Raw genomic sequence first — 27072 nt, 5'->3', positions numbered from 1 at the left:
CACACCCTCCAATAATACAGTATCTCGGCATGCAGCCCATTGTGCATATGCCACAGTAGCCCAGCACAAAAATATCTACATCTATTTAGTAATGTGCTCAGCAATCTCTTTACTTGCTAATATATTATTGCCTCATCACCTCATATTTGTCCGTAAATGTGACCGTCTGTCTTTTCTTGTCGCACATTTTGATCCTTTCTCCTTAAATTTTGGTCACTGCCAGAATTTGTCTCCAAGGCAACACACCCCACATCCTCTGCCCTCCAACAAAAACAAACTAAGTTTTGCCTGAGCTAGCTTCAGTAAAATGTTAAGCTGGGAGTGTTGAACAAGCAACCTCCATTCAAATGCCTTTGTGTAGGTTGGAAGGCCTCTGATGGGCCACTGGGTGAGAAGTGGTAGACGAGGCACAAGTTTTTATTGGCTTTTTGAGGTATATTGCTCTCCTGTTTAAAAAAAAAATTGGATATGTATTTTTTTTACTGTACTTATTAACTTTATTTTACAGACATATTTTAAAAGTATGCATTTCTAATAACCCACACTAAAATTGATTTGACAAAATGACACCCTCTATTGCACTATTAAATTTTAAATAGTAGCACTTATTAGGAATGCCAATAAAACGGCGACAAACTCCTCCTGAATTATATCCTATGTCAAAGAATAGAATAAAACCTAAAAAACAAACATGATCTACCATTTCTCAAAGTACATGCTTCTCGCTCCAGGTTGCAGATCTCAGCCTTCGCTTGTTTTTTTATAAGAAGCTCTCGATTATTTGTAAGTGCATAGGCGTTGTTAAAATCCGAAACCTCTTGCATGAATTTACTTTGTTCTTCAGCCATTGACTTCTCCAAATCTTCCTAAAAGGGAAAGAAAACAAAAGTATTAAAGGTACCAGTGTAAATAATCATGATCTTAGATTACTGATGAACTGATGGAAAATAGTAAACAGAATTATATGGGAGTATCAAACAAGTTACTTACCTTCAGTAACACTCTTTCTGGTGGATGCTATATCTAACTCCAGATTCTGCCTCACCTTAGAATATTCCTCAGGCGCTAGACTGGATCTGAAAAACTTTTACCAGCAATGCTTCCATGCACTACCTCTGTGGCTCCATGTTGACTCGGTTGCACCCCAGTAGAGACGGAGCAGAGCAGTATAAAAGCGCCACCTCTATGTCTCAAACAAGAGCGAATAAATGTTGGTACCAGTGTGCAAATTCCTAATTTGGGACCTTTTTAGATGTTATGAAGAGGCCATTTAGTAGAACAGGGAGACAGTAGGGCAGTGAGGAAGTTGCAGTTAAAATATCCACCAGAGAGAGCCTCACTGAAAGTAAGTAACTTGTTCTTCTGATGAACTTCTCTAACTACAGATTCCTCACCTTAGAATAGATACCAAAGCAAAACCTCCCTATGGGGAGGGTCTGTGAACTTAGACCAAAAGGGGGTCATGGTGAAAAGTCCTTAACGCCGCCCACCAGACTTGGCTGTCAAGGCAGTAGTGGTTTGTGAACATATGCATTGTCACTAATCTTACAGCCTGGTAAATCTCAAGGACAGGCACTCTGTGCGCCAACACAGTGGTAGCAGCCTTAGCCCTAGTGAAGTGGGCTCGCTGACCTTCCAGTGGCTGCTTCTTAGTTAGTGCATACCAAATTTTAATGCAGAGGTCTATCCACCTTGAGAGGGTCCTCTTCTGCTCAGCCTCCTCTTTCTTTGCTCCCAAGAACCCCACAAAAAACTGATTGTCCATGCGGTGTTTCTTGGTACTATCAGTTACATTTTAAAGCCCTTTTGGAGTCTTGCCAATGAAGCCTCTCCTCTTTTAATGGGTGAGGAAGGGCAAAGAACATAGGTTGAGTGATCATAGTAAAGGCTGAAAAGGAGTCACAACTTTAGGCAAGAAGGCCATCCAATTTCACAACATCAGTTGGCTGGAAAAATAGGTGGTGTAGGCTAGATATACTGACAGTGCCTAAAGCTCACTCAAGCAAAAATCAGAAGTAATCATAATAAAGAATACTGTCTTTAATACCAAGAAAGACGGGGTGGTCTACAACTGACTGCAGTGAGTCTGCCTTCAACAGGTAGTTGTTCAGAAAGGGGAAGACTCATATCCTTGACTTTCAAATATGGGCAGAGACAACCACCATCAATTTTGTGAATACCCGAGGGGCCCTGGTGAGGCAGAAGAGGATTATGGAATACTGAAAATGATGCTGGCCAACTTGAACCGCCGGTAATGTCTATGGGACTGCAGGATGGGTATATGAAAATATGCATCCTGCAGATCCAAGGATCAGGGCCAATGCAAGTATTTTGATTTTTTCCTTATGCAGGGAAGGCATTCAGGGGTTGAAGGCTTTGATGTGGGGTGAAGGCTTGATGGAGCAGAAAAAAAGGGAAAGGCATGGCCATGTTAAATGATGTGAAGGGCCCATCTGTCGGATGTGATGAATCGCCACCTTGGGAGAAAATGCTGGTTGCTGCCTCCCACAGGGTGGTTGTGTGCCACTAATTGCAAGCTACAGCCACCTTCTGGCTGTTGCCAAAGGAGAAGGGGACTGGGAGGACTGATGCCCTTGTAGGCCTGTACGTTGTCTGGCTGATCCACATCCCTGGTCGAAAGGACTGTTGCGACAGACTAGCCGAAGAGAACATTTGTTCTCCAAATGCCTCAATCCTTTTAGACTCATTATGTGGTGGAGTTATGGGAAACTGTAAGAAAGTAGGTTACTTGTGGAGGGGGGTGAAATCCTACTCAAGCAGCAACAATCATTCTTGTCAGGGTAATGTCAGAAGCAAATTCCTAATTAACCTGTGTTCAACCCTCTGGTAGCTTGACACAGAGCAGTCAGGCTTATCTTAGAGGCTATGAGTACAGTATTTATGCAGCACTTCAAAGAGCAATAAAGTGAAAACATAACACAAGTAAATCTTACACCAATTTAGAAAAAATGGAACACATTTTAATAAATAACCAAACGAAACTGGTAAAAATCCAATCAGTAGACTCAGAGATATGCAAATTTTAAAGGTTTAAGTAAAAACAGCACCAAAAAGTAAAAAGAGTCAACTGTGGTTATTTGGTTGTGCTGGTCTAGGACAAAGTCACAAGTTCAGGCCGACTGTGATGGAATCCCTTAGGTCCGCTAAAAACTGTACAATCCTGATTGCATAGAGTTGCAGCGTCCCATGTCGAGGATGTGTCACATAGCAGAGGTGATGTGACATCCAGGCGAGGAGATGCATCACACAGCTGCGATTTCAGGGACCTCCGAAGTGCAATGTGGTGTCCTTGCATGGAAAGGCATTGCGTAGAAAGGGTTTCAATGGGCTGTGTTGAGCGAGGCGATGTGCTTGTGTGGAGAGGTGTTGCACATCGGTGTTTCCGGTGGGCTGCGGTAGCAATGCTGAATCTTTTCATAGGAGAAGTCTGCACAGTAGAGGAGATGCATCTGTTCCGAGGGCGTTGAGTCGAGCAGCAGAGGTGATGAGCCAGTTCTGTGGAAGCTGCGCCACGCCAAAGACGCATCTGTTCTGCTGGATTCACAGATGGGCTGGGGGAGAACCTTCAGGCCCACTTACGAGGGTCCAGGACTGGGCTGGCACCACTTAAGGCAGGACTTACGTACGGCAGAGTCTAGGTGCTGGATTCAAGGTTGCTGGAAGCCAGTTCTGTCCCCGTAGTTTCTGATCAGGAGGCCAGTCAACTAGCCCTTGGAGTTGCTCAGGGGTCCTGGGTTTAGACATGCAGGTCCAGTGAGCCTTCTTACCCAAGCAACAGGGCAGCGGGTCAGGAGAGTGGCAGTCCTTTCATCAGTACAGTACAACAGTGCTTCTTCCTGGCAGAGTCCACAGGTTGAGAAGTGTACTAAAGTGGTGGGTCAAGAGGTTTATCTTGTCAGGTCAAAATGACACTTTAAAACTGCACACACAGGCTACAATGGGTACTCATAGAGGTGTCAGTGAACGCCGTATTGTAGGGGAGCAAGGGCTCAGACATAAGACATTTGCTTAAACCTCAACAGAGAAGCCTCAGCTTTGATTACAACTGCAAATAAGGAACTTTCTTCCGTTGCAGGTCCAAAAAGTGAGTTTTGGAAAACGTTTTTTGTCTTGAACATAAATGAATAAAAGTTGGATTCTGAAAACATTTGCAAGATTCCTGAAAATTCTGTCCCGTCGGATTATTCATATTTGATATTTTTTGGACATTTTATTGCTGGAATCGTGACTGGAAATAGAGTAAAAAATTATTTTTTGTGACACAATTGATGTTCCTTTTCAATAACTCTTTATTGGTCATAAAGTGACAACAATCCACCACATCCACCGGTCTCTCCCGTTTTGAAACTCAGCACCTCTATTACTCAAAACAGTACAGAACATGAAGAAAATATTCTATATGGCAAATAATAACACCACCACACAAGTTAAACACCTTACATCCCCCTTCCATTTAACAAAAGACAATTTATACTGAAAAACACTACTCAAATAAACAACATAAGAATTTGAACAAAATATAAGAAGAATCTTCAAGAAACATAGTCCTCAAGAAAGACTGGACGCTTAATGTTACGCCCAGATCTACTGTTAGTTACATCAGTAATTACAAGATTGCCAGTGTCAAAACTTATATGATTCTATGCTGTATACCTTCCTATTATACCACAAGCTCTTTCCAGTCTGGACACTTCATCTTCCATCCTGGATTTCTCAGTATTTCCTTCTTCATACAACCATTTGTTATCCATTTATACCAATTTTTCATTAAAATCTACTTGTGCCATTCCATCCAACAAATTATGATCATCCACGGAAAGTTAATCTCTTATTGCCCAAAGCCTATGATGGTAAACAGTTGCAAACCTTTGGATTAACCAACCATTCATCACAAGTGTCTTGATTCCCTTTAATTTATTCTCACACACAGTAGTCCATTATTATTTTTAATTGGTTTCCATATCTACTATAGATACAGTGTCCAAGCAGCACTGTATACCTCCCAATCATTTGCCAGACTCTCGATAAAAGGGAGTGTTAAACGACTCAAGCAATCTGCAACACCATTCTTCACTCCAGGCATATGCTGTACAGTATAAATTTAAACCAACAGCCTCATTGATATTCGTACTATACATGACGTCGCAACCTTTCGCCTGCTGTAGATAACAATTTGACAAAGGCAGGCCTGTAGACAGGGGTAGATGTTTAGGGGGGCATGGCCCCAAGGCATAACTACAGGAGGGATTTGGTTATCAATATTTTACATTGGTTTGGTTCCACCAGAAATGTTTAGTAATTAAAGGCACAATATGTTGAAATTTTAAAGAATGCAGCATATTTTGCAGTTTTTCTAAAGTGTTACCATTATTCAACATTTACCACTATTTTTTTTATCTGAGTTTTATATAGTGTGAACTTGACCCGAAAGTATCAGGTATCAGAGCGCTTTCCATGAGCACCAGTTGCGTTACACAAGGGCACATTCATTTTTGTTAGTCAGGGGGAGATTACCTAATTTGCCCACAATCACAGGATGTTGAGTGCCATTGCTGAGACTCAAACCCGGTTCCCCAGATTTGAGATTTACAGCTCTAGCCCGTTCGGCCACATCCTCTTCCCTAGTAGTTATAACAAAAAGGAAATGGTACCTTTGTAAGCACAGTGAGCAAGACCACTGGGAACTGTTAACTAAATCTGTTTTAAAAATTATTTTTCAACATACTTATATCTAGTAAAATTGAAGAAAACGAAATAGTGCGTAAAGGTAATTAATCATAATTGATCGTGGCTCTGTGTTCCCTCCCACATGACGCCTTAGGGAAAAACGTTTCTAGGTACGTTTTCTAAACAGCAATTGACAATCGTTGATTGGATTTTTAAGTGAGCTCTAAATCATCTTCAGAAAGGGAGACCCCAATGGAACAGCCAGTAGAAGTGATATAAAAGCTAAGCATAGGATGTTAGGGGATCATGGGTATAGTTGAGGGACAGTGTGGTGATAGCAGAACTTGCCAGGCAGCTGCCCAGTCATTGCTTCAGAGCCTTGTGCCCAGTACTTAATTTGTGTAGATGGTTTCAGGTAGAGAACACTGGAACTTATTTTTTGAGAACCAGCCTTATTTTTCATCATTAAATTTTCACCCCAACCAAAAGCAAGACGAGCAGTAAAGAAAAAAAGGAGTAGAAATATCAGAAAATGATGGCAAAGACAACACCACAGCCAAAAAAGATTGTGAAAGAGTAAGAAAAAGAGCTAGACGGTGTAGAGTGATGGAAAAAAGAGACATGCAGTGGAATCAAGATTTGACAGCCTTAGTATTCAGCTACCTCCCCATGCAGCAGGTCTTTCCTCATTGAAGCCCCACTGGGCTGTGACAGTAGAAAGCGTGTACCTTCACTATTTACAGAAACCAAAGTTGTATTCTGTCAATACGGACTGTAGCGGGCAGAGATTTTAGTGATTTTAGACAGGACTGAGGGGACATTGCTAACAGGCTCCAATATAATCTAAAAAAAGAATGTTAGAAAGTATTGCTGATGTTCAGCACTTGCTAATACAATGCCTTCTTGGTGCTGTTAAAGAATATTGTTTAGATGGGATTATAGGCGTTTCTATTCCTATGTATATAGTCTGAGCATTTGTGGTCTCCGGTGTGTCTCCCTACATTTGTATCCATGCATTAGTGCTTCAGGGCCAGTGATCTTGTGTAATATTTAGTGCCTATGTCTGTGCGTCTGTGTATGTGTAGCTCTATTTCCCAACTGTGAGAACTACAGTGTAAATATAATGATTTTAGTGTAAGTCTGTCTTTCAGTATCCTGATATTAGTGTCCTAATGCCAATCTACCCCCACCAGTTTTGGTCCCCTGATGTTCACATGTGTCCCTTTAACTGCCTTTGTGTGCCTGCGTCAGTTTCGCAGTGGTAATATCCCTATCAATGTCTGTGTCATTTTCCAAGTGTCACATTTCCAGTGCCACTTAATATCTGTGGCTGTGTCTGTGATGGACTGCCCTATTGCTGTTCAAGTGTCCATTGTTAGTATTGAAATAGTTGTCTCTTTGTCAATGTCTCCCTGGCAGTGTGCTTGTGCTGGTATTCATATGTGTATGTGTCCCTTTATTTTTCTCCCATCATGAGTGCTCCAGTATCAATATCAGTGTATCTATTTTCCCATCTACCCATGTCCCAGTGGCAGTGCCCTGGCACTAGTGTCCTAGTGTCATTGCTCCCCTTATAGGTTTTCTGTGCCATTGTCCTTGTGACCATGTCAGTATGTCAAGGTCGATATACCATGTTAGTTTAAGTGTCTTTCTGTCAGTGTGACTTTTCCTTGTGTCTGTCTGTACCCAAACAGGGTTTCTGGGAAGTAACCCCTTGGCAGTGTTTTATTGCGCAATGTCCATGTCGGTGTCTCAGTGTAAATTGCGGTGTCTTTGACGCTGTATCCCCTTTCCCACTGTTTCCTCAAGACGTGGGTTTTACATGGAGACCTCACACCCCAGCAACCCTATACCCCCAGGGATGACAGTGCCACAATCTACAAATATTGATTGATAGATTGATATTTATGTGCCACCATGTCAGTGCCCTTGTGCCAGTATCTCAGTGTCAGTGGCCTATCTCAGCAACCACAGTTCAGTGCGTTGCGTCCACCCAGTAAGTGCCCTTGTATCACCTGATGTTATGTTCAAGCATAAATATCTAAGTGTTTATATTCTAAAGTCCCTAAGACAATCTCCTGATGTTACTGCCCCATGGCATTGGACGAGCAGCAATTTTTGTGCAAGTGTCTTTGTCCCTGTTAGAAATGGGTTTTCTGGTTGGCTAGGGTATGCACTAAAGCCAGGCAGAATCCACCACTCTAGTCAGAATATGGGGATTACACGTCTAAAATAATCCCTGCTCACCCCCCTGGTAGCTTGGCACGAGCAGTATGGCTTATCTCAAAGGCACCGTGTAGAGCATTTGCCTATAACAAACAGTAAACAGTGAAAATACTACAAAAGGACACCACACCAGTTTAAGAAAAAAATCCAATATTTATCTGTATAAAGCAAGACCAAAACAATAAAAAAAATCCAACAAATACTAATCCACAATACCAATAAAGCAAGTTCCTTGAAGTCGATAGCTCCCTCTGAGGCTATCACGCCGTCATGGAAAAACAAATCCAACAGTTACGGTCGGTCGCGTTGTTGCGGGCCAGCAATGGTGTCGCGGAGACCCATAAAACAGTTCCTTTGGAGATGCATGGCGTCGGACCTTGCGGTGAGCACTAGAGGAGCAGCATTGGCAGGCATCGGTTCCAGGATTCAGTGAGGGGTCATCACACCCTTTAAGTCACAAGCGATGCAGGTTGAACTCCTTGAGTTTGAAGCCAGGAGTGCCGGCATTGGCAGGCATCTGGCCTGCATTGTAAAGCGGAGTGGTGATCGTTGCAATGCTGGAGAATGCAGCACATGGGGTACACAGGTCACTGTGCAGACAGCGGTGTTGGTTGATGAACTGGAGTCGACTGCACTGGTGTCGGTGTGCCAAAGCTGCGGTGTGGGACTGGGTGGTGCGTCGTGTAACTTACAAGCGGTGCCCCCAAACCATGGTGCAAGCGGTGGCAATGATGTCAGTTTGGAGTGTTGTGGTCGTTGAGACCAGGGCTGAGGTGCGAAGCGGAACAGCGCTCCGTCTACTCCATGAGCAGTGTCCACAGGTGACGGTGCAGGCAGTGGCTTCCATGACGGTGTTGCGTCATCGTCGGGGATACCAAGGCCGCTGTGTGAAGCGAGGCAATGTGGAGTGTGGTGCCCACAGGTCACAGTGCAAGAAGCGGTTTAGGGGTGATATCAATGGTGAGACCAGTGTTGCGGTGCAAAGTGCAGCGGTGCCCTCTGCAGTGCCTTAAGGTCACGGAGATGGCAGCAGCATGGTTGGCGGCATCAGGTTACTTTCTTCCTCTGTGGCAGCTGAGAGATCCAGTTACACAAGTCGGTACCCAGAATAAGTTGAAGTCTTTGATTTCCCTGAGACTTCAAACAGGAGGCAAGCTCTACATCAAGCCCTTGGAGATGCTTAAAATGCAGAAAGAACACTCCAGTCTTTTCCCTGCCCACGACAAAAGGAGCAACTGCAGGCCAACGCAGCAAAGCAAACAGCAAAGTGGTAGTCTCTTCTCACAGCTCTTCTAGCCCTTTTTCCTGGCAGGTTACTTAGCCCAGCAATAATCTAAAGTTCTGGGGTCAGGGCCCCACTATTTATAACACATTTCCCTCTGACGTCGGCACAAACAAAGTTCAACTAGCATACATAATTCAGTTTTTCCTGGCTCAGACTGTGCTAACTCCAGGAGGAGGATACAGCATTGTAGAAAGCAGACACAGTCCATTCAGGTGCAAGGCACAACTCCTGCCACTACTCTAAATGCAGCCAGGTCTATTCAGCCTGGCTACGAGTCACACAGGACACACCTCAACCCCCATGTGTATGTCTAGTGTGAATGCACAAATCAGCCTGTCAGTCTAAAACCAAGACAACAAATACACGACAGGCAGATGCACATAGATGGTTAGACAAGAAAATGCCAATTTTCTAAAAGTGGCTTTTTTAAAGACACAATATCAAAATCATTGTCACTAAAAGATGTATTTTTAATTCCTGAGTTCAGGAAGCCAAAACTACATTTTTCTATCTTGTCCCAATGTAAAGTTAAGCTTGTAAGATGTTACAAAGCAACTCCCATGTCAACATAAGGGACATATAGCCTTTCAACAGTAAAAAACGAAATACAGAGCCTTTCATTATCAGGACATGTAAAACATACCAATATGTGCCCTACCTTTCACATACATTGCACCTTGCCCATGGGGCTACCTTGGGCCTACCTGAGGGGGGCCTTACATGTAAGAAAAGGGAAGGTTTGGGCCTGGAAAATGGGTTCACTTGCCAGGTCACAATTGCAGTAAATACTGCACACAGACACTGCAGTGGCAGGCCTGAGACACCTTTGAAAGGTTACCTGTGTGGGTGGCACAATCAGTGCAACAGGCCCACTAGCAGCATTTGATTCTCAGGTTCTGGGCACACACAGTGCACTGTACTAGGGACTTTAGTAAACCAAATAAGCCAATCATGGAAACACCAATTCATAAACACAATTTACTTGGAGTGGATATGCGCTTTAGCATTGAATAGCAGTGGTAAATTGTACAGTCTTAAAACCAACAAAAAGAAGGTAAAAAAAGGAGGCCAAAAAGCAAAACGTCTGGGGGTAAACCCGCTGAAAAAGACAAGTCTAACAGTCCCCAAGTCATTTTCACCATGTTGGTGCACCCATTATCTCTTTCCCAGCAGTACTGAAAATGCCCTTGTGTCAGCATCACTGAGGTGCAGGTGTTAATGTCCTAATGTGTCCCATGTCAATATTTGTGACTTATGTCAATGAAGGACTTCCAGGGCCACATTGCCAACATCCCCATGCCATTGTTGGTGCCACTGGCCAGTGTTCCAGTGTCCATGTCCCAATGTCAGTGTCCATGCATCAGTAACCTCTATCAGCATTTACAGGTACACTAATGATTTACAATCGAGTCAGTGTCCCTGTGTCAGTATATCATGTCAAAGTCTAATATTATGTCCCACTGTTTAGTGTCAATATCCATGTGCCCTGGCATCCCTGTGTCGGTGTCCCAGCATAACTGTCCTGTGTCGGTGTCCCAGCATTAGTGTTTGTGTCTCATGTCTACCTCCCAATGTCACTGTTTCTGTGTTAGTATTGATGGTCCTCTTTCGTTACCGCTGTTCCAGTGCCTTAGTGTCAGTGTTGATTTACCTCTCTCATTAGCTTACTGACAGTGGCCATTTGCTAGTGCTCCTGTGCCTATTTGTCACAATGGCCACATCAATGTATCTATGTCATGGTTGGTTTTCCTTTGGCAGTGTGCTAGTGACCGTGTTGGAGGTTCATTGTATTCGCGACAGAGTCATTCTTGGTGCCACTGTGTCAGCATCCTAGTTTCAGTGTAGGCCACATTGTGCCACTGTACTAGCCTTAGTGACTCATTTGATGGCATTGTTTGCTTATAAACTATCTATAACCTCCTAGGTCCACTGCAAAGTACCAAGGGGATACACATGTATGAGCAATTTGGTGATATAAAATGTGGATCAAGGATGATAACGTGTATTGGGAGGTATAAATTGAAAAAACAAGATCTTAAATAGCATTTTAAGAAGGAGATCCTTTTAAAAAAAGGGAGAATTGAAAAACCAAAACATACATTTGATTAATATATGTCATAAAGTTATGCATTCAGCATTATGATTATTAGGCTAATGTTCTAAATATCCATGCAGGAGCAGTTTCATTAATCATTTGAAAAGGAAATAGTTTGAGGTTTGTTTCACAAAACTGGTAGCATCTGTATGTCTTAGCTTGTCAATAGAAAGACAGCCTCCCCATCCAATATCCTTCACACAGGGAAACACACACACACACAAACTCACCTTCCCACCAGCAAACATATCAGAGGACACACATGCAGACACAAAAAGTCATGTTGTTTAGCATCTAGATAAGGATATGAGGTGTTATATCACTACAATATAATAGACAGGCTTTGACACTTTACTTCTGCTTAATCTGTATTTCCTGCAGCTGACATTGCTGTCCGTCCCCCTTCCAATGCAAGCACTGGCCTTGCATGTCTCTATCGACAAACACTTAATGCTGCCCTCTGAAAAATGCCCGGGGCCTTATTTATGAAAGCCTGCGCCACATTTATGCCACCTTTGCGTCATTTTTAGTGATTCTGCGGCAGCGTTAATAATACACCATGTTGCGCCATATTTACGAAGTGAGGCATCTAGGCAGATGCGTCACTTCGTAAACCCCTGCGCTTCATTGTACCTGCGACATGTATAATGTATGCTGGGTAGACATTCCCCCGCAAGAAAGGGTTGTAGGAGTGGTTCAGTGAAATGTATAAGATTTCACTGCGCCACTTCTAGGATACCAATGCGTCAAAACCTTACGTCCGCCTCATGGCAGACGTAAGGGTGACGCAGGTGAAAGGAAACATTTCTGGGGTTGCGTCTGTTTTCAGACACACCCCAGCAATGCAATCAATCAATCAGTCTACTTGTACAGAGCGCTACTCACCCGTGAGGGTCTCAAGGCGCTCGGAGGGGGTGCTGCTACTTCTCGAAGAGCCAAGTCTTGAGGAGTCTTCTGAAGGTGAGTAGGTCTTGGGTATGCCGCAGGAGGGTGGGCAGGGTGTTCCAGGTCTTGGCGGCGAGGAAGGAGAAGGATCTGCTGCCGGAGGTCGCTCGTTGGATGCAAGGAACAGCGGCGAGGGCGAGGCTGGCAGAGCGGAGTTGGCGGGCGGGGGTGTAGAAGCTGAGTCTGCAGTTAAGGTAGGCTGATCCGGTGTTGTGTAGTGCTTTGTGTGCGTGGATGAGGAGTCTGAAGGTGGTCCTTTTGTCGACGGGGAGCCAGTGTAGGTCTCTCAGGTGGTGGGGGATGTGGCTGCGGCAAGGGATGTTGAGGATCAGACGGGTGGAGGCGTTTTGAATGCGTTGTAGTTGTCGTAGGAGTTTGGCTGAGATTCCTGCGTAAAGTGCGTTGCCGTAGTCTAGTCTGCTACTGACGAGGGCCTGTGTCACTGTTCTTCTTGTTTCGGTGGGGCCACTTTTGTGCCAACAGACGTATCTGTCATTCCTTGTGACTAGATGCATCATACAGTAAATATGACGCATCCATCATGTTGCAAGGAGGGCACACTGAGAAGTGTTGCATCGCTACTTTCACGCAGCGGTGCATCACTTCTCATAAATGAGGCCCTGAAAGTTGTATTTTCATTGAGATCACTAATACCTGTAAACCCTGTAGTTCTGCACACTTGTAAAGACGTAAGAGCATATATTTCTCTACCACAATAAGCTGTTGGAATTAGACTGAGGGTGGAGGATTCCTTCTTCAAAGACAAGAAATCATGTCATCTCTTCAGGCACAAATAAAGATGTGCTGGAATGGGTAGAGGGTTAGAAACATATTCACTGCTGCACTACTCATCGATGTTTTCATTATAATGCAAAAGAAGTTTGCTGCCTCTTTCTTCCACTCACTTTCCAAGATCTGCTTTCCTCTTTTAACAGTTTTGAGCCCACGGTCATGGGATCACAGAAGACAGAACCTCTGTCTCCATTCCCAGCCCCAGAGTTGCACTGTGATGGAAAATAGAGTCAAACAAACATCAAAATAAAAGTGGACCCATTAGGGAATTAGATAGCTAGAAAAATCCCATATTTGCAAATCAGAGCAGCTGTGAGCTTACAGAGACACACTGTATGACTGTTTTGCCAAGTATAGGAGACTGCATGCATTTGTGCTTGCTGCATGCAATGGTTGTGATAATGTCACTGAAATCAACCGTGAAAAAAACAGCTTTCCAGACAATAAAACAGACCACAAACAGCCAAAATAGCCAAACCACTGACCTTTCAAACCAATCCTCCTGCTACTGGGAGAGTGTCCCACAACCAGACCTACCCTTCTCAGCCCCCTTATACTAGCAACAGGCCCTTTGTGACTAGTCATTCATTAAATTAAAGATGCTTCTAACACAAAGAATGGGTAAACTTCATTTTGCTGTGTTGAACCATAAACAGAATCAAAATCTGACCTGACCGTCAACGTTATTCATGGCCAGTGTATGGTGATGTAGTCTCAATAGGTGCTCTATCTCATTTATCTCTGCAGCTGCCCTCTGCTGTCTAACTTTGACCGCAAGGATATGTCCCACTTTCTCGCTGCACTCATAGGCTTCTTCTTTTTTAGCTAGGTATTTTTCAGCCAGCTTTCTAGAAAAGCTCTCTACAGCTTCTGCCTTCAATTCTACCAAGTTTAATAATATGTGTTCCAAACTGGCTTTAGATTCTACTGCAGCAGCTAATTTTCCTTCCTCTATATTCAACTTTTGCCGGATGGTTTCAGTCTTTAACCTCTCCTTCTTGCGTCTTGTCAATACATAGCACAATGTTTCTCCTCTAACCCCAGCTTTGAAGCAATCCCAAGTTTGTCCTATAGAGGCAGTACCATGATTAATCTCCCAAAACGACCTAATCCATCCCTCCATGTGCTTCCTAAATTCGACATCTTGGAGAAGACTCCTCTCAAAGGTCCATGTTGACCTCTTATTCTGTGATTGCGGAACCTTCACTGTCAATACTAATGGGCTATGATCGGAGATAACCCTTGGTAGTTTTTCAATTTGTGTCTCCGAAACCAACGACCTTGAAACTAAAAAGTAGTCTAATCTTACCAACACATGATGTGGTGCAGAAAAAAAAGTACTGCTATCTAACAGTGGATGTTGCATCGCCCAGGGATCTACCAAAAGATTATTGTTGACCATGTTAGCAATAGCCCTATTTACCTTTCTCTTTCTACCACTGTACACCACTCCTGTATTCATGAATGAACGTGTGGGGTCATGTAAATTAAAATCGCCACAGCATATCACTGGTTCAGGCCACTGTGCTAATTCTGTATCTATAAATTGCCAAATCTCCGGATCATCCTCAGTAGATCCATATACTGTTACTAATGTTAACCTGAATCCTTTAAAACATAATTCCGCGATGGCCCATCTCCCCCATTGATCTTCTTTTTTTCTTTTAACTACCGCATCTCTTCTTCTCCCCAGGATTGCAACTCCTCTTGTCCTAGATCCTTGCCTACTAGCTGCCAATACATCAAAGCCCATTTGGTTCATTACAAATATATGCTTTTCCTCTATATGCGTTTCCTGTAAGCATACTAAGTCTACTTGTATAGTTCTGATGTAAGCCGCTACATTCGCCCTTTTCCTTGGATCGTTTAACCCACATACATTTATAGAAGCTAACTTACATGACATTGTATATTATGGCAAAAAAAAACATTTCTTCGTAAACCAACTACTTCTTTGGCCATCTTATCTCTTCTTCCAAACTTTCTCCTCCCTTCTCTACTCAAAAAAATAAACACCAAACTATATATGCAATCGATGTGTGCTACAAAGCCTAACCAAACTATACCCTTCCACTGATTTTTTTCCTCCCACCCCCTCCCTTCCCCCTCCCCACCCCTTCCCTCCCCATCCCCCTCCCTACAGGCAAATAGGTCAGCAATGACCTATGTGTGGACACTTCCTGGTTGTGTTAGTCGCACCCCTCTCCCACCTTTTCCAGTGCCCCCCCCCTTTCTACCGAATACATTTCTCCTCAAGGGCCCATAGATTTGCTTTGAAAAACCTTCAACCGGTTTAGCAGAGATCAATCACTTATTTCTTATATCTTCTCCCTTCCCAATTCTTGTATAAACTCCTGTGCTTTCCCTTCCGACATAAACATCCTGACTCTGCCTTTTGTAATCACTTTCAGTCTAGCTGGGAATAACAAATACGCCTCAGAACCTACAGCCTGAAACTGCGGGATCATACTTCTAAGCCTCCATCTCCTTTCAACTGTCACATGACAAAAGTCTGGTCTCGAAAAGAAGGTAACCCCCTCCACAGTTCTTTTGCTGTCTGGTCTGATTTTCTGAATAATTTCTTCTCGGAGCAGAAAATTGCCAACATACACTAATATTGCTCTAGGGAGTGGCGCTTTAGAGCCTCTTTCGGCTCCGTATGTCTTACGCTGGACAAAGGGGAATCTATGCGCCCTCTGAATCTCTGCCTCCCACTGCCACTGGGACTCAGGAAAAGCACCCTTTAGTAGATTGACAATGAACCCCCTAGGGTCCTGCCCTTCGAGCCCTTCTTCCACCCCCAAAATGCGAACATTATTGCGTCTCTGACGATTTTCAAAATCTTCCATCTTCCAAAGAAAATCATCTGCCCTCCTTTCCTGTTGTGTTTTAAATTTGCTAAAGCAACGAAAATCATCCTCCATCTTGCCTGTTCTTTCCTCCACCTCAGCAACTCTCCCCGACAGACCTTCGTATAGTTTGTTTGTTTTCCAGAGCGTCGTTTGAATCTTCTTAAAGTCCTGTCTTGTTTTACGACTTGTAGATCTCGCTTCAGATTGTATTTGTTTCAACATGTTGAATACCATTCCTAGTGCATCATCTTGTCTTGGACCAATTTCATACTCTTCCTGATATGTCTGTGATGTTGCCGAATAGTCCCAATCCAATTTCCTCTCAGCACCTCTTGTGGGTGATTTTTCATACCTGCAGCGCCTTATCTGTTTCCTTCTTTGTGTAGTGTCTTTGCCTAGGTCAGTTCCTGAGGAGGTAGATGCTGACAATGAACCTTCTTCATCTTCATCTTCATCCTCCTCCTTCTCTGCCTCTCCTTCCACCTCTTCATCTGTTGTCTCCCCCTCTTGTTGTATAACATCGGAATCCTCACTTACTGAGTAGAAATGCTCCCCCTCCAATGAGCCTACATCTTCTTTCTCCCTGGGGTGTCCAGCTTCTACTTTTCCTGATATTAGGCTTATCGAACTTCCCCATGTGGGATTAGAGGAATTGGTCAAAAGTTCTGCTTCCACCTGCATGATTGCCTGCAACATATCTGCATTTTCTTGCCCCCTTGGCTCCCCCTTACCGCTTTCCTTATCCAGAATAGTCATCCTCTGCAGAGTTTCCTCCACCCCTCTCTGCTCGGCAGCATTCACAACCCTCTGTCCCGCATTCTCATGAACCTTCTCCTCTGTGCTCCTGTCAGCGATCTGTTCCAGGCTCTCAGAAAGCAGTTGCTTAGCAACAGCCGGCTCGGCGTCTGACACGGCGTCTGTCACGTCTCCAGCTCCCGTCGCTGCTGCTGCCGCTGCGTCCTCGAGGACGCTCCTCTGACTGGCTCCAAGGTCCGATTCTGCATCACCAGGGGGCCCTGCTGCCAAGGTCGCCGTCTCCACGCTGACCGGGCGAGTAAATGATTCCGGTAAGGTGGGCTGCCTAAGGGGGGTTCCTTTGTTCTTCCTAAGGATTGCAGGCTTTTCCACTACTTTGGTGCGCCCTTTTACCGTAGCGCACTCCTCTCCGCCCAGTGGTTTTCCTTTTGGGTCCAGTTTCTTTCTTGTAGGAGGCGCTGTCGTTTTCTTAATAGCACCCGGGTTCTTCGCCGGCATTTGTGCCTTCGGTGCAACGGGTGTCTCCGGTTCAGCAGGGATTGGTTTACCGATCTCCACCCCTTCTTTAGACTTCATCTTCACAGATCTTTGTGACATTTTTGCGTGCCACGAATCACTTAGATCCTTGAGACTTGGTACTGAAATGTACTTAATTTGCCGCAGCAGGCTACCCGCGAGAGCTCTGAAGTTCCATGTAAGCCTGCCAAATTCAGTCAGCACTTCATTTCTAAGCTGGCTAGTAATCGGCTGACAAGGAACCGAACCATAACCAGGATTGAGTACCATGCACTTCTGAATACTGAATCCGACTCTCATATGAACAAGTTCAACGGCCATCCGGAGGGTCTAGCACTATCATTGTAGCGCCCAGCTATTCCATGTTGTAGCGTCCAGATGGGAGAGAGGTTTTGGTGCGACTGCTCACCACAACCCACCCGCGGCCATCTTGCCTGTCACACGCTTCTAACACAAAGAATGGGTAAACTTCATTTTGCTGTGTTGAACCATAAACAGAATCAAAATCTGACCTGACCTTCAACGTTATTCATGGCCAGTGTATGGTGATGTAGTCTCAATAGGTGCTGCAGACTGAAGAGAAATGTTGTTCCTGTTAGACCCCATGGGAGGCGTGGTGGATTGGGCCCGGAAGAAATCTGCTACCTCTTACCACCCTGTGAAAAATCATTACAATGTGGCTGCTTTCCCTGTCCCAAAGCCTCTGACCCTGGCATTAGCAGTGCCTTTCCTTGCAGGAAGTTTCTTTCTCTCTCCTAAACCCTCATCAAAAGGGAAAGTTATTTGTGCAAAAAGTGAGGCCTGTTTCCTGACTTATTTTTAATTATAACTGCTGCCTGTGGGATGACCTCGCCAGTTCCATAAGCACTGCTAGAGCAACCTTCCGTTTTGAAAGCAATCTCTGAAATGCTGGCAATTGCATTTAGGGGGGCCAGGCATTTCTGTAGGGATGCCCATCCCCTTCAGCCCCCCTCCTCCCCGTGGCTATGGCCCTGGACAAAGGGGTTGTAATCACATCTAATCAAAATTCCAAAACCTCACACAACAGCTAAGGTCTCTCTCTCTCTCTCTCTATGACAGAGTAACATTCCTCTGCTTCTGATAAAGCTCTGCGTGTAAACGCTATTTTTACTTCTTTCCCAGGACCATCTTTCTGGGTTAGTACAGTTCCAATATCTTTGCAGATAGCATCAGTAGTTATTATACAATCATAATTAGGGTCAAAATCATGCAAAGTGTTAACACAACAAATATCCGATGTTATCAATTCAAAATCATATTGTAAGCTATCTTTTCAATCAAACGTAATTTTTTTTAACCTAAATCGTATGTTTCTTGAGAAAATATTGGTACGAATTTCAAGTAGTACTCAACCAGTCCCAGGAAGGACTGTAATTCTGCTTTATCAGTAAGAGCAGATACATTTCTAAATGCACTCATTAACTGTTTTTATGGTTAGATACCTTCTTTACTGATCAATCTTAAGTCCTAAATACTTTAAGAATTTACCACAAAATCTACACTTGAAAAAATGTGCAATTAACCATTGTTCATGTAAGTTAATGAACACTTTCCTTAAGAACTCATCATGTTCTTTCTTGCTGGATCCCCTCACCAAAATGTCATCCTGAATGAACACTGTCCTTTTAACCCCTTGGGTGCTCTTGACGGCTCCACACCGTCATGAGTCACGGGCGGCGTGTGCTCATGGCGACATGGAGCCGTCATACTGCTGCTGCTCCGCCCAAGCGGCACTAATTCCCCCGCCTGTGCAGGTGAATTAATGAGCCGGCTTGGTCATGACGGAACCACGCCGTCATGAGCACACTCCACCCATGACTCATGGTGGCGTGGAGCCGTCATGAGCACCGAAGCGCCGCGCTCACCCCCTACCCGTGGCGGAATTCGAGGCGCAGGGAAGGGGTTAAAGTCCTTTAAAAGTGTGTAATGCAACAGCTGAGGCTAGGCCAAATGGCATGTGTACAAATCGATAACATCCCAATGGTGTGATACTCTCAGGCTATAGGTACACCTGATCATAGACAAAAGACAAATCTACTGAAGAAAACCATTCCACGCCTTTGGTCTTGGCCAGTATGCCATTGTTCTTAGTTAAGGGAATACATTAAACACAACGTTTTGGTTTAATTCTCTAAGATCAATACATAATCACATTTTCCCATAAGCTTGTCTGGCCAGAACCAAAGGCGCAAGTCATTCAGCAGTTTCTACTGGTTCAATTACACCAGCAGTCAACAGATTCCTTGATATTTCCTTAGCTATTCCCATGACGATCCAAGGCAAGTTTCTCACCTAATGAACTTTGAAAATAGCTCCCTTCTTTAAAATAATTTTGTTACTATACTCTAAGCTGCAATTTCTCCAGGAAATATCTTAGGAAAATCTTCTGAAATTTGTTGACCCAGAAGTTCACTTTTGCTAACCACAGGTACTTGTTCGGGGCTATCAAGGTTCAAAATTATATCTAATGCCCTCTAGTTAATACATATCAAAACTGAAGGTCCTTCTTCAGCTAAGCACAAATTACTCATAGCCGTCTTGTTTATAAAATTGAATGTCACAGACATGTATCCTACCATTGGGATAGTTTCCCTAGTCAAACTGTCAGGTGAAATATTAGATAGTTGAAAATGATCTCTAAAACACTTTTATAAACTTTTATTCCCAAACATTTTGATCAATAATGGTGTAAGGGGACCCTGAATCAGCTACTATTAAGATTTTAACTCTACCGAACATAACCTCAAAAAACAGGTTTATTCCTAGAACTGACTCTTCTCAGTGTTATAAACCGATAATTCCGAACTCACACTCAGCAAATTCTTGTCAACTTCTTTCAACTCTTCATCCATACTCTCTGAAATCGAATTTGAGTCTGATACTTCCTTGACCACATTCATTCTACTTTTGCAGACAGTTTGCAAAATGCTCTCTTCTGCCACATGCTGCACATTACTGATAAATCACAAAAGGATTCCAGCTATATATGCAAGATGTTCCAACCTACCACACCAGTAACCTTTCCTTTTATTAATTACATGTTTTAATTATTATTATTACAGTTATTTGTAATGCGCTTGAATCATCCCAGAAGGGATATCTCGGCGCAGCACAGGGAACATCGGCAGTGGATTTTGATACTTAAATAGTTTGGTTTTCAAAAGTTTCCTAAAGTTACGATGAACAGTGCATTCTCGTATGTGAATAGGAAGTTTGTTCCAATAATAGGTGGCTAAAAATGGGAAAGCTCGGCCTCTGGAGCGAATTCTCTTAAGTCATGAGACAGTGAGTAGAGACTTGTTCATCAATCCTAGAGACCTTGCTGGTCAATTAGGAATGTGTTTCTCCATCAAATATCTAGGTCCTTGCCGTTAAGCGCTTTGTGCAGTAGGCAGCAGATTTTGAAAATAATTATATTTTTTTAACCGGCAGCCGATGAAGCGAGCGCAGTAAAGGAACCAATGCGGATCTTGCCGGTAGATTATGAATTAGGCGAGCCGTTGTATTCTGAGCCACCTGGAGTTTATCAAAAAGAGATTCATTGACTGCGGCCAGAAGAGCATTGCCATAGTCCATGCGACTAATCACGAGGGCCTGAACTAGGGTCTTGGAAACTGCAAGTGGGAGCATTGGAAAAGCTCTGCGCAATAGCCTCATAACATGAAAGCAGGTGCCAGTGGTAGCCATAACCTGATCTTTCATAGTTTCTGGTGCAAGTGTATGCCCAGGTTTTTCACTAAGGTTTTAGGAACAGGTGGCACTCCTAATTCGGATGGCCACCACTCAGGGGACCATAACCTCTGTGCAGCAACAAAGAGAATGATTTCCGTTTTACCACTGTTTAACTGGAGAAAATTCCAAGCCATCCAGGCCGTGATAGCTTTCATCCCATTCATCTCTCGTTGCGGGCAGAACAGCAGAAGTTGAGTGTCACCCGCATATGAGAGAAGCGTAAGCCCGTAGGCTCTAATAGTATTTGCCAGGGGGCTTACATATATATTAAATTGTGTGGGGCTCAAGCAAGAGCCCTGGGGCACTCCCTTATTGAATACCATGGTACATGATTTAAACGGTCCCAATTTGATGATCTAAGTTTGATAAGAAAGAACATTTCTAAACCATTGCACAGCTGTGTCTTGTATGCCTATCTCTGCCAGTCTCTGTATCAATCTTGAGTGAGATATTGAATCAAAAGCGGCTGACAAATCCAATAAAATGAGCATAGATGGCTGATTCTTGTCTAGGCAGCATCTAATATGGTCCGTAACTGCTAAAAGCACAAGTTACTACTTGTGTAACGATATATCTGTAAGAGACATTAGTTAGTATTAGATTCCTTACCTTAGAATATCCCCATGCGTCAGACTGGATCCGGAAATTTTTGCGTAGCAGTACCCTTGCGCGTCGGTAGGCGTCGTCTGCGGCTCCGCGTCCGTCGTCGGCGTCGTGGTCGCCGTGATGACGTCGTCGGAGTACTTAGACGCCGCCTCCGCGTGCTGACGTCAGTTCTTAGACACAGCTTTTCCGCGCTAGAAACGCAGAGCCATGTTAAAAACCAACACTGGTGCCATTGAAACTAGGGCCCTGAAGGGGAACAACCCTAACCCTAGATATTGGTTCGCAGAACGGGGAGGATGGGTGGGTCGGTAAGGAATCTAATACTAACTAATGTCTCTTACAGATATATCGTTACACAAGTAGTAACTTGTGCATCTGAAAGAGACACGTTAGTATTAGATTCCTTACCTTAGAATAGATACCCCAGCAATACCAACCCCGGTGTTGGGTCTGCGAACCAATAATCACACCAGAAAGTCCTGGAGGACGGAACGGCCAAAGAAGCCATCCCTCCGGACTTGGCTGTCCAGGCAGTAGTGTCTTGCAAACGTGTGCAGTGATGCCCACGTAGCTGCCTGACAGATGTCTTGCAAGGGCACACCCCTGCCCAGGGCAGTGGTAGTCGCCGTCGCTCGGGTAGAATGAGCCCGCAGTCCAACCGGGGGCTCCTTCCTAGCCAAGGAGTAGCATGCCTGGATACACAGGATGATCCAGCGGGAGATGGTCCTCTTGTGCACCGCTTTCCCCTTCTTAGCGCCCACGTAACCAACAAAGAGTTGGTCATCCACCCGGAACTGGCGTGTGCGATCCAAGTAGAATGAGAGCGCACGTTTTGGGTCCAGACGGTGGAGCCGCTCTTCCTCTTTAGAGGGATGCGGTGGCGGGAAGAAGGTCGGCAAGGTGATAGACTGCCCGATGTGAAAGGCCGTGACAACCTTGGGCAGGAAAGAAGGTTTGGTACGAAGCACCACTTTGTCCGGATGGACAGAAAGGAAAGGTGGAGTACAAGAAAGAGCCTGGAGCTCACTCACTCTCCTGGCAGAGGTGATGGCAACCAGGAAAGCAGTCTTCAAGGTCAGAAGGCGAAGAGGACAGTTGTGAAGCGGCTCAAAGGGAGCGCACATCAGGAATGTTAAAACCAGGTTCAAGTCCCACTGAGGCATCACAAACGGAACAGGAGGAAACGTGTGAGTGATGCCCTTAAGAAATCTGTTTACAATAGGGGACTTGAACAAAGAAGGCTGATCAGGTAGCCTGAGAAAAGCTGAAAGGGCAGAAAGGTAGCCCTTGATAGTGCCCAGAGCAGAGCCCTGCTGGGCAAGGGAAAGAAGGAAGAGAAGAACCTCCGAAAGAGGGGCAGAAAGAGGATCCACAGCCTTTGCTGTGCACCATGCCACAAATCTGTTCCACCTGCAGGCGTATACCGACTTTGTGGAGGGACGCCTGGCTGCCAGAATGATGTTACAGACTTCAGGAGGCAAGTCAAATGGCCTCAACTGTCGCCGCTCAATCTCCAAGCATGGAGGTGGAGACTGGACAGGTTCGGGTGGAGGACCGTCCCCTGCTGCTGCGACAGAAGGTCCTCCTGAAGAGGCAGACGAACCGGGGGATCGACTGACAGACTGAGTAGCTCTGGATACCAGTACCTTCGAGCCCAGTCCGGAGCCACAAGGATGACTTGGGCCCGGTCGCGCTTGATCTTCTTCAGCACTCTGGGCAGAAGAGGTATAGGCGGAAAGGCGTACAACAGACCGCAACTCCACTCGCGACGAAAAGCGTAGCCGAGCGAGTGCCGCCTTGGAAATTCCAACGCGCAGAACTGATGACATTGCGCTTCTCTTCGGTGGCGAATAGATCTAACCAAGGCTCTCCCCATCGCTGAAAGAGGCCTTGTGCCACGTCCGAGTTCAGACGCCATTCGTGATCCATCATGCACCGACGGCTGAGCTCGTCCGCCCTGGCGTTCAGAGAACCTGCCAGGTGTTGAGCCACCAGGGTCACGCCCTGGCGTTCCAGCCATTGCCAAAGGCAAAGAGCCTCTTGACAAAGGATCCACGACCCCACCCCGCCTTGTTTGTTGCAGTACCACATGGCAGTGGTGTTGTCCGTGAACACCTGCACTACACTCCCCCGGACAGAGGGGAGGAATGCCTTCAGTGCCAGACGAATCGCCCTGAGCTCCAACAGGTTGATGTGGAGCCGGGTCTCCGCCGGAGACCAGAGGCCTCTGATCTCCGCCTCTCCCAAGTGGCCTCCCCAGCCCTGGAGGGACGCGTCCGTCACAACTACGTGCTCCGGTTGGGGAAGGGAGAGGGATCTGCCGCTGACCCAATCGCGGTCCGTAAGCCACCACTGCAGCTGTCTCGCAGTGCCCTCCGAGATCAGGACGTGGTCGGATAGGTTGCCCTGATGCTGGGCCCACTGAAACTTCAGTTCCCACTGCAGAGCCCGCATCCGCCACCTGGCGTGATGCACCAGTAGGATGCAGGAGGCCATCAGCCCCAGAAGCCGCAGCGTCAACCTGACCGAAACCCGGGATAACGGCTGAAAGATGGGAATCAGAGCCTGAATATCCCGGACCCGCTGTTCGGGCGGATAAACCCGAAACCGCGCCGAGTCCAGAACCGCTCCGATGAAGAGGAGCTTCTGAGAGGGACACAGGTGTGACTTCGGCACATTGATGGAGAACCCCAGCTGGTGCAGGAGGTCTGCCGTCGTCTGGAGGTGGCTGACGACTGTCTGGGGCGAGCCCACCTTCAACAACCAGTCGTCGAGGTAGGGGAAGACTGAAACCCCTAACCTGCGCAGATGAGCTGCGACCACCGCCATCACCTTCGTGAACACCCGTGGGGCGCTGGTAAGGCCGAAGGGGAGCACGGTAAACTGAAAGTGCTCGTGGCCCACCATGAACCGCAGGTAGCGCCGTTGGGCAGGCAGGACGGGGATATGAAAGTAAGCGTCCTGCAAGTCCAACGCTACCATCCAGTCTCCTGGGTCCAGGGCAGCAGAACCAGAGCCAGTGTCAGCATCTTGAACTTCTCCTTCCGGAGGAAGCCGTTGACGTTCCGTAGGTCCAAGATAGGGCGTAGGCCCCCTTTGCCCTTCTTGGGAACCAGAAAGTAGTGGGAGTAGCAACCACACCCTACTTCTGGCCCAGGAACGCGCTCGATGGCCCCCTTGGCCAAGAGGGCCGTAACTTCCTCCTGCAGAAGTCGCAAGTGATCCCCCGATACACGGTGGTTCTGCGGTGGCATGGCTGGAGGAGTCGCCTCGAAGGGGAGGGAGTAGCCCCTTCGGACGATTTGCAGCACCCACCTGTCCGAAGTGACAGTGCGCCAGTGGAGGTGGTGATGGCGAACCCTGCCTCCCACTGGCGTCACATGGGCCTGAAAGCACGGACTAGGAGGGTTTTGAGGCGGATGCTGCGGGGGAAGGTGTGGACTGACCTCGCCGCTGCCCCCGACCACCTGGACGGCGGTTCCCACGGCCGCCACCGCGTTGGGTATTGCCCTGCGGTGAGTGGCTGGCGGCACGTGTGGGCGCACCCCTTCCGTGGCCACGAAAGGAGTGATAGGCAGCCGATTGCTGGCGCTGGCCCGAGAGGCCTAAGGACTTGGCCGTAGCCCTGGAGTCCTTAAAACGCTCAAGCGCATGGTCTGCCTTGTCGCCAAAGAGGCGACGGCCATTGAACGGCATGTCCATAAGCGTGTTCTGGACATCTGCCGAGAAGTTGGCGGACCTCAGCCAGGCGTGGCGTCTGACCGCCACCGTCGTTGCCATCGCTCTACCCAGCGAGTCAGTGGTATCCAGCCCACACCGGATGGAATACTTGGCTGCATCCCGGCCCTCCACAAGGGCTTGGCCGAGTTTGGCCCCTACCTCCAACGGACACTCTGGCAGCACTTCCGCGACCTTATCCCACACAGAGTGGGTGTAACGTCCCAAGAGGCAGGCGGTGTTAGAAGACCGCAGGCCTAGGCTAAGGGATGAGAAGATCTTCTTCCCATACTGGTCATACCTCTTGGATTCCCGGTCCGGGGGGGCGGACGGGAATGCGGTCTGGGAATTGGAGGCCTGGATGACCAGGCTCTCGGGGGTAGGGTGGGAGGACAGGAAACATGGGTCGCCCGGGGCTGGGCGGTGGCGTCTGGCCACGTTCCTATCTACGGGCGAACCCGTAGCGGGCTTGGACCAAGTGCCCAGCAGAACGTCGGTCAAGGCCTCATTAAAGGGCAGCAGAGGCTCGGCCGAGCTTGACTGCGGTTTAAGGACCTCAGTGAGGAGGTTAGTCCTCACGGCCGCGACGGGGAGCTCAAGGCCCAAGGCCTTGGCAGCCCTCATCAGCACCACACTATAAGTTGCCCCCTCCTCCGATGCCACGGAAGGAGGGGAGACAAAACCAGTGTCTGGAGAGGTGTCCAGGCCACTGGCCTCCCCAAGGTCTCCTGCCCAGTCCTCATGAGACTGACACTCCCTGGTCAGAGGGTCCTCAGACCCCTCCCAGTCCTCTTCATCACCCACCTCCTGAAATTCAGGGTTCTCATCTAATGGGGCCTGTTTGTAGAGATGGAACTCTCCAACCGGCGTCTGGAGCGGCGCCCATCGGGGCCGTTCCGACGCCGGAACAGGAACGAAGGTGGAACCGGGGACGGCGCCGCCTGAGGCCGGCGCCGGAGGTGACACCTGAGGGTCCGACGCCGGGGAGGTCGTCAGATCCACCGGCGACGAACCAGATCCCGAAGGAGGACCAGCGGCATCCTGCGGCGCCGGGCCCGAAGGCGTCGGGGGCGTCGGAACAACTGGACCCCTCGGTGCCGGGCCCGAAGGCACCGGCGGCGTCGGGATAACGGGGACCTGCGGCGCCGGGCCCGAAGGCGTCGGCGGCGGCGGGGCCGAAGCACCCGACGGCGTCGGGGCCGGAGCCGCCGACCCGCTAGGGCTCCCAGACGGGTCCACTGGGCCCGAAGGCGCCGCGGAGCCCGTCAGAGGAGAGAGTTTCCCCATGGCCATGAGGAAGCGCTCGATCTCCTCCGGCGACGCGTTCAGCCCAGGGACCGGAGGGTGTGGAGCTGCACGCGGCGCCCGCGACTCCGACGGAGGGCGGTGTCACCCGAACCCCCGGCCGCATCGCGCGAGCGTCGGGGGGAGTCCGAGGAGCGATGACGCCGCTTGGACTTCTTGTGCCTCTTACCTGACGACGACTTCGACCCGGAGGAGTGCGGCCTACTCTCGGAGCTGTGGTGGCTCCGAGCCCGCGACCTGTCCCTCGACCTCCCATGGGATCGGGACCTCTCACGGCGCGGGGCCGACTGCCCGAGTTCGAGGCGCCTACGGGACCGCTCCCGCCTGGCTTTCGAAGAGAGGGCCCGGCAGTCGGAGCAGGCCTTGTCGTCGTGGTCGACGCCCACACACGACAAACAGACGCGGTGAGGATCCGTGACTGACATCAGCCGGTCGCAATCGTCACAATGCTTGAAGCCGGGCATCCCTAAAGGCACCGTTTCGGAGTCGAGAGACTCGAAATAGCAATCAAAAAGGATCAAAAAGTTAGTCAAAAA

The 27072-nt window shown here is 47.2% G+C and overlaps 1 protein-coding gene across 4 annotated transcripts in view; it reads right to left on the bottom strand.

The window, feature by feature from the left end:
* Positions 1–27072, bottom strand: part of CCDC172 (coiled-coil domain containing 172) — a 977718-nt gene that overhangs the window by 489270 nt on the left and 461376 nt on the right. For all 4 annotated transcript variants that reach the window (XM_078641185.1, XM_078641187.1, XM_078641184.1 and 1 more), the window contains exon 4: positions 701–866. In XM_078641185.1, coding sequence (XP_078497311.1) covers positions 701–866 — 166 coding nt within the window. The remainder of the gene's footprint in view (positions 1–700; positions 867–27072) is intronic.

This window comes from Lissotriton helveticus, chromosome 5_1 (genome assembly GCF_964261635.1).
Source record: "Lissotriton helveticus chromosome 5_1, aLisHel1.1, whole genome shotgun sequence".
Classification (NCBI taxonomy): domain Eukaryota; kingdom Metazoa; phylum Chordata; class Amphibia; order Caudata; family Salamandridae; genus Lissotriton; species Lissotriton helveticus.
Note: the sequence above shows the minus strand (reverse complement) of the source record. Positions and strands in the feature narration are given on the sequence as shown.